Source organism: Vidua macroura, chromosome 5, assembly GCF_024509145.1.
Source record: "Vidua macroura isolate BioBank_ID:100142 chromosome 5, ASM2450914v1, whole genome shotgun sequence".
In the NCBI taxonomy this organism is placed as follows: Eukaryota; Metazoa; Chordata; class Aves; order Passeriformes; family Viduidae; genus Vidua; species Vidua macroura.
The window spans coordinates 24,655,600-24,666,261 of record NC_071575.1 but is presented as its reverse complement, the minus strand read 5'-3'; the positions used below and the strand labels follow the sequence as shown (position 1 = coordinate 24,666,261).

Genomic DNA, 10,662 nt, shown 5'->3' with positions numbered 1-10,662 from the left:
TGAACGCGGCCGCCGCCCCGGCCCAGCCCCACCGCAGCTGCAGCGGCAGCGCTCCGGGACAGCGCTCCGGGCACGGCAGCGGCGCCGCTCAGCCGCAAAGGTGATGCCAGCTCCGGCTTCTGGGTGTTAGGGGCGGCTCCGCAGGGGTTTTGGCTTGTTCGGGCTGTTCCGATGGGAGCGACAGGTATGGTCCCTCGGAAAGTTCGCAGGGTGGGGAGAAAGAAAAGCCTCTGGAGAGGTTTTACTCTGCCCCACGCTGACCTGCAGCGCACCTGTTTCATCCTTTGTGACCCCCATGTGACGTTCACATTATCAAGTGGCTTGTCCCCTGCTTGTTCTCTCTGTTTTGGAGCGTGAGAAGTTGCTATTGCAGTCGTGCTTGTTTCCCTATGTCTCTTGTCCTCCCTGCCCCTTGCCCACACTTCCTCGTTTTTTACGGTCGTGCCAATAACCAAAAAACAAACGTGCTGTGGGCTCTGCTTCAGCGTATGGAAAAAAGGTCAAAGGTCGAGTTTTGTCTTCTGGAAGTAAATGGGATGGGTATTGCTCCTGTACTGTCCTTGCAGTGTTAGAGAACTTTGTTTCATAAAAGAACAAGTTTAAAGGCAAATTTGTACTACATTGTCATGTACCTTGTCTTGACAAATGCAAGAAGGTGAGAGAGACCAAAGCATGAAGTAGTCCAATTATTGCCAGAGAAGATAATGCCTTATAGAATTAAAAAAAATCCAAATTTAAAAAAAAAGGGGAAAGACTATATCGGTAACAAAAGTGTTTAGAGTTGTCTGTGTTAGTAACTCTTAGAAATATTAAGTATCTTTTTTTCTAGGTTTAAAGCATCCTCATAGACACTCATCTGAATGTATAGTGAATGCAGAAAGTACTGAAGACACTCTGAAGCTGCTTTTGGAGACAAAGGCTGCCATATTTGTGATGGCATTCCTTTATGTTGGCATAATGTACAAAGAAAGTAAGGGCTTTGTGAAGGTGTGACATACTTAAGCGCTTTTAATCCCTTATTTTCATAGTTGCTCTGTCACAGTGAGGCAAGTCTGGTTTAGTTGGAAGAGTTTATTCTAGGAGCTTGGTCTTTAAGAAGATACAACAGGATTTGCACAGCTTTTTGGGAGGTGAAGACCTGCATATACCTCTGGCATAGTTACTTGTTTTTCTCTTGATTATATCTTATCTTCTAGTCTGGACAATGGTTACTTTTCAGCAAAAAATTTTACACTTGGTCAAGTGTTTCAGAAGACAATGGCCTTTATTTTCCAACTCTGAAAGGACTACTGTGTGTGGAGCAGACTGCATGTTGATGGCGTTACAACTGTCCATGGCTGAAGTCAATAAACAGGTTAGTGTTCTTTTCAGTATGTTCTTGGTACTTGGCACACCTGAGACTTGGTTCTCTGGCTGCACTTAGTGCTTAGGCACTAACCTGAAATGACTTTTTGGTCATTTCCTTGCTGTTTGTTATAAAACAAGGTGTGTCTGAGGGCCAAAAGCAGCAAGGCAAGAAAATTACTATGATTAAGTGCACTGTTGAAGCAGGGTTTAGAAAAAGGAAGGATGGAAAAGTGCTTTATGTGTATGCTTGAGTTCCAAACTTTAAACACTAGTGTATTTCAACTGACTGTGTCACTTCTGTTCTTCTGTTTATTTCCATCCAGTGTTTCTTTTGTGCTGTAAATCAAGGTGGGAGAACTATGGCATTTGGGGTGCATTTTTTTCTGAGTGCTCCAAAAAGACTTCTGAATGACGTGTGAAGAACATGATTACAAAACTGATTAGGTATAGTTTGTGTGAGTTGTACTTGCCACAGTCCATTCCTGGCTGCTGCTTTTCCTGACACTGGTCAGGTGAAGACCTATATGTACCTGTAAGTTGTGAGTGTGTACCCAGTGCCAGTAGGAGTTTTATGGCTTTCTTTGTGTGTGTAAATGAAGTGTCTGTCAAATGTTGAAAAGGAGGAATAACCCTAAAGTGTCTCTGAAAGAAGCCTATGGCTTGTCAGAGGTGGAGGATGTCTGAAACATACTAGAAAGAGTTGCAATATACAAACAGCCTGTGTGTCATCTAAGGAGAACAATTACAATACTTGTTTTACTAAGCCTAAAGATACCTTTTTAGGTGAATTAACCTAATTATTGATGAAAACAATTCTGACTGGTTTTGGAAGACTTTCTCAAGTGTTGCATAGTAAGTCAAACATATAGTACAAACCTTTAGTGTAAGAAAACCAAAACAAATGTACCGAATCAACAAACATACCAGAAACAGCAGAACCACATCAAAGTGAAATTCCTAAGCCAATAAAAAACCCAAACAAACAGAAGACCTGCTTCAGTTTGTGCATCAGAAAAAAAAAATTGTAGTCTGAAATGTGCAGCCTGGGGGTGTCTCTTGTCTAAACATTAAGTATAAAACTGGTTAAGTCATCCCCCACTGTAAGAAACGTTACAGTAAGGATACTAGAATGCCAAGATACTACATTGGTACTTCTTGGAATGTAATATATTCCAGCTAGGAGCCTGGTGTCCTCACAATACCTATGTATGTTAAAATGAGAACATCAGTGTGCATCAAAATTAATTCTTGGAAAACTGATAAAAGACATTAATGCAAAATTGCATATGGAGGTGATAGCTGTTTGTCATGTTTGTTGTGATTCTCAAGGGAAAACTGCAAACAGTTTTCCAAGGCCAGCTCTGAGAACTAAAATGTGTTGTTCTGCTGTATGCCAAAACTTACAGACATGAAAAAAGTTATGGTTCATTGCTCCCTGTTTTCCTTACAATAAGTTTTTTCTTCCACTAAAGGTAATTTGTTTATTTTACTTTATCCTTTTTTTTCCTCTTCCAGATAATATTCCTCTCTTCCATAAATATATTTTCTTTCAGAGAAGGTCTAACAAAAATTATAGCAGTTATTTTCAACTAATTTAATTTTGAAATGTTTAGCTTCTCCTTCAGATCTGAAGAAAGAACAAGTTTTCGAAAACCTGATTTGTTTTTTCTAGTTGGTCTAATAAGACAAACCTTGGCTTGCATATGTGGATTAAAATTATTTTAGCATTTGCATGTGCTGCCTCTGAAGCACAATTTCTTTAGATGGTATCCATTTTGAAGTTCAGTCTTAAAGCAAAATCTGTCTGGTTTATTTTGTTCAGCACTGAAACTTCAAACCAAGATGCAGAGTATTACAGTTGTAGGCATGTCCCTTGTTAGGTTTCTCTTTTAAATACAATAATTTTGAATTGTTAGCACCTGTAGAATAGAAATCTATTTTGATAAAGTCAATTACTGCAATAAAAATAATTTAATTAACAGGCTATTGAGTGGCTGTATTGGGAAAAACCCAACATATCCAACCTATCACAAACAACCAAAATATACTTCTCTTCCTTTAGGAGCTTGGACAGTTTAATGGATTTGGTGTTTTAGCTGGTACCTGTATCCACAGTGGAAATGAAAAATAATAAAGATTTTAGGAGAACTCTAGGAAAGTTTAAAAGCTTCATAAGCTATTAATCTTAAATTTCACCAGAATAAGGGTAGCAAAAAGTGTGGTAAACCCTGATCCAACAGCAGGGATGAAAGAAAAACAAACCTATGCTCTGAATCCCTCTGAAGATACTTTGGGTTGTAGCCATGTGGCATAAAGGCAAGTGGCATAAGGTCTGTGATGTAAGGAAATACCTTTCACCTAGATACTCCTAACTTTGTAGCAATTTTATGTGATGTGCTTGTAACATGTTGTAATGATGCTACTAAGAGAGATTGTCTCGGCTGTTCTTCAGCATGATTAATTTTTCACAGAATCACAGAAGGGTTGAAGTTGGAAGAGAACTTGAGGTCATCTTATCCAGCCTCCCTCAAATAGAGCACCTGTCCAGGTGTCTTTCAAATTGTCTTTGAGGATGGGGACTCCATAACCTCCCTGAACAGCCTGTGCCAGTACTCAGGCATCTTCAGAGTAAAAAGGTGTTTCCTGATGTTCAGAGGGAACCTTCTGTGTGTGTTTCAGTTTGCCCATTGCCTCTGCTCCTACCACTGGGCACCTTAAAAAAGCTCCTGGCTTCATCCTCTTTGCACCCTCCCTTCAGATATTTGTATGCATTGAGGAGATCTTCCATCAGAATTCTTTTCTCCAGACTAAACAGCCACAGCTTTCTCAGCCTTCCCTCATATGTGAGGTGCTCCTGTACCTTAATGATGTCTGTGGGTGATACATGAGCTTTGTTTGAGCTTTCAGTGTCTCTGAGTCTCCCTCATACTGAGGAGCCCAGAACTGGACACAGTACTTAAATGTGGTCTCACCAGTGCTGAGTAGCGTTCTCTACAAGGGACAGGCTCTTCTTTAGAAAAGAATTTGGAGTAATAAATATTTCCCTGGATATTTTTTTAAAGGAAATGATATATTGAGGCTATTCTACTGTCTTTCCCATACCGTGTGTAATCAAATCGTAACTGTAAGTTAATGTTTGTTTTGCTTAACAACTGAGGTTGTTTTAACGGTGTTAAAACTATTGCCACTTAAGTCTTGATGCATCTTTCCTTGCTTATGAATAGGACTCTTTCTTCTCCCTTCCACCCCTCTCTCCATAGTATTACAGGTGTCTGTTTTGAGAGGTAGAAGAGGAAGCAAGGATGTGTGGGGCTTTTCATAGTTTCATTTGTTTCTAACCAGCAGGGTTCTAAATTTTCAGTCTTTTGTTTTTATTACCACTATAATTGATAGAGTTGGCTTTAGAAAATACTGGTTTGTTGTTTGGGAGAGTACAGTTCTTCCTTTGCCTATTCTGTGATTCTGCTGTTGCAGCTACTGTTCTACTGTCCCGTATGTACAACAGCTCTCTAGTAATCCTGAAACAGAGCATCTACTCTCTTGGGCCCTGGCACTTTGTCCCTCAACACTCCCCTTCACCCACAAAAAAAAGTGTTCAGTGCCATTGTCATTTTATTTATTATTTTATAATATTGTCATTTCTCTGAGCTTGGGTTTTCAGCCTGTAATTTCACTGCTTCTGCACTTTGCAACCTCACAACTGTCTGATGTCATGTGCTTGTACTCACATGAACCAGTTTCTCAGTCTGTGCACAGCACTGTCACCATGATAGCAAACTTACTAAAAATGCTGCTTTCTCCTACCCTGATGTGCCTTATGTACCACAGTTTAGGAGCTCCTCTGCTGTGTGAGAGTGTAGGGAAGCAATGAAGGCTGAGCAGGACCAGAGGTGACAGGAGTGCAGAATTGCCCAACTCAAGGACAAAGCCAGAAAACAATGCTGCAGTCTAGGAGTATGCCTGGAAAGAATAGATCCAACACAAAGGTGGTGCTTAAGCACAGCAGTCTTTTGCACACACATTCCTAAAAGGATTGATGAGCCTTTGTTTGGGGAAGGTGGAAGCCAACATTTTGATGCTGAAAGGCACAACTTTCTGGTTTTTAAAACAATTTGCTGTCAAAATAGAAATAGATTTGCTGTATACTTAGCACTAGAAAGCTTACAATACCTACAAAACAGTAAAAAAATGATGTCTTTAAGCATGAAATGTTGCTACTGGATTTCATACATTCTAAAACCAGAGTCCCGAGGTAACTTAATATGCTGTATTACCAGGAAGTGAAGATGCTTTGTAATACCTTATTGGTTCTATTTCTATGAAATGAAATACTTGTTCTGCCTATAATAGAATGAAAATATGGGACTTTTGGAACTTCCTTAAGCTATTAGCCAGTTGACAAATGCTTACTGCAAAACACCACAGTATTTTTAAAATTAATTTTAAAACCAGAGACTTGACAAATCGACTGTGTAAGTAATGGAATACGCCATCACAGTGAATGTCTGATCACAAAGGTTAATATCTGGAATGCAGTATTTGGATTTAAAATGTTTTTGCAGCACTAACATAAACTTTACTAATCTCTGCAGGCCCTTGATCTGGTGAGGAAGGGTTTTGATTTATTAGATACGTTGTGAAATTGTACTTTAACTTGGTACTCCTGAAGGATTTTGATTCAAAATAAAGTGAGAAAATAACATTTTTTTCCCTGTTTACTGCTGCTTTGATCTGTTTAAATTGGGTTATAATATGATTATACGTTTAATTTTTTGAGGGGCTGAAATGAAAATCAGGTGCTTTTCAGAAAACACACATGCAGTTTTAACATTCTGGTGATATGTGGAATAATATGTAAGTTCATAGTGTTTGTTTATCATAACCCATGCACAAATTAGAAGGCAGAAAAGTGCTCTGAAGCTAATATATGTGAGTGTTCTTTAATTTTCACTCCTTGTTGTTCACCTAGACAATACCAAAATAGTTGACTTTCAGGATTTTGGTGTTAGGTTCTTAATGAGGTCTATTGAGAAAGTTGTGCTAAATGTGTTAGAACCCAAAGGATGGATCATTTGGGCTGGAACAGTGTAAATTATTAGAATTTCTCATGTTTTCTTATGTGTTCTATTGCTAATGGTGTTTATAAATAATTAATTTGCTTAATGTGGAAATGTTATGAAATAGAATTAAACCTTTGCTGTAGACAGGAGCCATCTGCCCTTAGGGACAGTGCAAAGCAAGGCTTGTTCCTTCATCAGAGGGCATTTATCTCACGTTACATGGTGAAAAACACCTTTTTTTGCTGCCACAGCTTGGGGGGTGCTTTAGATACCAGTAGTGTGGACAAATGTTTGCCAGCAGGAACTGGGGACTGGTACTCATTTTAAAGAGTAGTGTGTGGACAAAAATGAGGAGGACAAGTTGTGAAAGAGAAGATGGTAAGAGCAGGTGGTTGGAGGAGAAGGCAGAGGGGCACATGGAACAAAATCTGGTCATTTTCACCAGAAGAATATAGTCTGTAGTGTATAGTTTATGCTAATTATAGTAGTAACAGAGGGATGTGCATGGCTTGATGTGTATTTATTAGAACTGTGTAGCAACACTGTCAATGTTATGATAAAGTATAACTGTATTAACGCAAGGAAAAAAGCTCCTTTTTTTAGCTGATGTGTTTTCCCAATTTACTGCTTGAAACAAAGTAAGGGAGCCATATTTACTGCCTTTGGGTAGTAAATGCCTACCATGCTGAAAACTATTTCTGCAAATAAGAAACTTTATGTGAGAAGTAGTTATGCAACATTCACTGTATTTTCTCATGAGTGAACTTTAATATATATGCCTGGTATTTTAAAGATCAGGAACAAATACTGACAGAATATAACAAAATTCAACTGTAAATGCAAAGCTATAAGTAAGATTTTTGTTTCTGATCAATTTAAATTATAATAGATTTTGTTTATATATTTGCAGTTTCTTTTAAATTTATTTTCAAAACTATGCTGAATATTAAATATATTTTGTTTTTTTTCATTCTTTTAGCACCATGGAGACTTCACAGTATCACTCAGTGATGTTTTGGAGATGTGGAACTACTTGTTACATGACAAACTGGGATTGTATGAAAACATGAATGAACCTGAAAATTATGCTGATGTGAAAAAAGCCTATCATGCCTTTTTAGCAAGAAGCAATATGTTAGATTTAATAGACATATATCAGAAGTGCTCTAGTCTTGGGCTTTTAGCTGAAGATGAAATCATATCCCCTGTAAGTATTATGTTTGTTTGACCGCTTATGTTGTTTTGACATATTTTTGGTTCCAGTTATGGATTTACGACCCTTCTATATTATACACAGGAGCTCTGGATTATTCACAACTTTGGGGAGGAAGTCCTTGAGTTTAAATTACTAAATTTTGTAAAGAGATTTTAAATTCACTCAAAAATTATTTCTGTTGTCCTGCTAGATAGTGAGGTCCCACAATTCTTCTATGAATAAATGGCTCCTTGCCATAAATTGGAATAAGAAATAAACTGTAGAGATTTGATAAAACTGGAGCAAAGCTTAGTAATTAACATGTCATGGAGTTTTGGTTGTATGTTGATGTGCATCCAGTATATTTTTAATGATTACCATTTTGAAAACACCATGCTCTTTAAACAAAACTTCTGTATAATATATGTATTTGCATGTTAGGTTTCTTTCTTCAGAAGTTCCAGTTCAGCCACTCAGTCACAGCTGTTGTTTGGTTTTTTCCTCCTGCTTTTTTTTTCTTGTTTTTCTATGTTTTTCTTTTCCTCCTGCTTTTCCTGGGGAAGATAGAGAACTTGGGTGGGTTAATGAACTCTTCCTGAACTTGGCATAACATGTTAAATGTTCTCCAAAATGTAAGCAGTGGGTTTTAGTGCAAATGTATAACATAACTGTTTGAGATAATTTCTAAGTTAATTTTAATCTTACACTTCATTTCTCTACCAGAACAGTTGTACTTCTAAAGACTAAAACTAAAAGTAGGTTGTAAGGGCTGTGGTAACCTCAAACACTAGCAAAGTGACAGAGAGATAGGTTTACACCAGGTTTTAAACCCACTTTTGCTTTCTAGTCATCTTCATATTTAAGTTTATTATGAACTTTTTCTTAAAGGTTCAACTGTTGGAATTTATTTCCGGTGTAATGAATGCACAAGAAAATAATGGTTCTATTCTTTCTACTCCTATACAAATCAACAGACAGGGTCAGGAGCATATGAAGGTAAAAATTATTTTTGTCTCTTGTAATGTTCTGTGTCTATTGAAAAGATGAAATATAACAGTTTTATTTTCCAATGATTGTTATTCAAATGTGGCTGGGTTAAAAAAACAAAACACCTGCATATCCAAACTCTGTATCACTCGAGTGTATTGTACGTGTGTATGGGGCTATGTGCTGAACTTTATATTCTGGAGGACAGTCCAGAATGGCAGGCACTTAATGTAGAACAAATTTTTCTGCAAATACACCATCACTCAAACATTGTTTTGACTGTGCATTAAATAAATGAAGTAATCTCCTTTGATTTCATTTTATTAGCCTGTAGTCCCTTACATATGGAAGAAATCTGAATAGCCACTGTGGTGGTAGCTGTAGCAAAGCAAACAAGGTTTAGCTGTCCCAATAGAGGACTTGAGGACTCTCTCCCTTTACCCTTTCAACCACCAAAATAAGGATCTCTGGGTACTTTCTAGCAGTGCTTGAAATGCTGGAGCTTTAGTCATCTCCAAACTTGTTTTTCTCATAATAAATGGCAATTTCAAATCAGTCTTTGGTTATAACTCAAAATATTTCTGGACAAGAAATTATTTTCTGAACTCGGGTTCTACCACTACCACAATGGCTTTCTTTCTGCTTTGACTTGTGCAGTAAAAATATTCTTTGCTCTTTTTTCCTCCTTTGAGGACTGTCTTTGCAGACAGTCACGTGTATATGTTTGATTTTTGCAACAATATTTTGTTGTATATGTACTGTGGAATGAGAAGATATTCCATGGCAGGTATAAATTTTCTTGTTATATGTTCTTTTGTTAATGGCCTGTTTGTTGATTTTTTTTTTTTTTTCTTGCAATAAAACTGCCTATGCTTCTGTTCTGGGGCTGTTGTTCTTGCAGGGTCTAGAACAGTGCTGCAATATTAGCAATTACAATGTTATATATTGGTTATGTGGGTGGGGCTGGGTCACAATTTATGTCCAAACTCAGGCAGTAGAGTTTCTTTGATTGAAATCCCCTGGAAGCCAAAAGAAAAAATTACTGAATCTCTGGCAGAGTTGGCAAAGAGTTTAAAATCTTAGTCTTTTTGAAGTTAAGGACAAATTCTTACAAGGTTTAATGGTGCTAGTATTTGCTTTGAGATAGAAAAGGGATGTCTGTGGGGAGATTTCTAACAGAAATTTATAACCAATTTTAATAAACCTCAAACACCTCGTGAATATTCAAGTACCATATATGCAATTCTGACTTATTTATCATGTTTGTTTTCATCAAGACTTCCAGAATCCTCATGCATAAAGTAGCATTTTGATATGATGGAAGGTGAATTCTTACTCTTCCAAAAACTACATCAGTACATGTCTAAGTTAACTTTAAAATAAAATGGAACATAATTTATAGCAGTGAGATTGACCCATTTGTGTGATGCTTTCTCATGCAGGTGACAATCCTGGCAAAGAAGTTTGTTTGTTCATATTTAAGCCTTTTGGTGAATTCTAAGGATGATCTGGCATTGGCTCATATTCTGAATGTTCCTGACAGAGGACTTGGTAGAGAAGCCTTCACTAACCTGAAACATGCCTCCCAAGAGAGAAAAATGTCCATTTTTCTGGTATGTGCGTCATATGAATCTTCCTGGAAGTCAGGGTCAATAAAGTAGATCTCTAAACAGAGAATGTGGCTTTATGTGCAACACTGATGTTTGCAAGCAGAGTCAAATACCACCATGAAAAAGATTTTAAAGCTAAAAAGACAATAGATTCTGTGGGGGAGAAATGCTTGCTTGTTTGGTCATGGGATCTCAAGGTGCACAGAAAAATAGTTTCTGTGTGTATCTCAAGAGTTCTAAAATGGGATCTTGCAGTAGTTGTTGTCAGCACAGAGCCATCTCAAAAATAGTTGAAATAAGGTAAATAAGTATTCTTTCTTCAAAGAACCACTGTAGTCCCTCATACTCAAAATAGTTATTAAATTTTGCATGGAGTGTAACCTCAGTGCAGACAACAGCAGTCTGAGCTAAAAACAGTATGGGTATGTAGTCACTGAAGCAGCTGCTTTCTCAAACTTTTATG

At 37.5% G+C, this 10,662-nt stretch overlaps 1 protein-coding gene across 20 annotated transcripts in view; it reads left to right on the top strand.

Annotated features, from left to right (window-relative positions):
- Positions 1–86: 86 nt before the first annotated feature.
- The window catches only part of PARPBP (PARP1 binding protein), a 289,156-nt gene continuing 278,580 nt past the window's right edge, over positions 87–10,662 (top strand). For 18 of the 20 annotated variants that reach the window (XR_008437136.1, XR_008437137.1, XR_008437132.1 and 15 more), the window contains exons 1-6: positions 105–184; positions 830–970; positions 1,197–1,354; positions 7,387–7,614; positions 8,491–8,598; positions 10,032–10,202. Coding sequence is in view for 3 of the 20 variants with exons in the window: in XM_053977699.1 (XP_053833674.1) it covers positions 172–184; positions 830–970; positions 1,197–1,354; positions 7,387–7,614; positions 8,491–8,598; positions 10,032–10,202 (819 nt within the window). In the remaining 17 variants the exon portion in view is untranslated. Of the gene's footprint in view, positions 185–829; positions 971–1,196; positions 1,355–7,386; positions 7,615–8,490; positions 8,599–10,031; positions 10,203–10,662 lie in introns of all 20 variants that reach the window. The other 2 variants (XM_053977701.1, XM_053977700.1) reach the window with 2 other exon arrangements.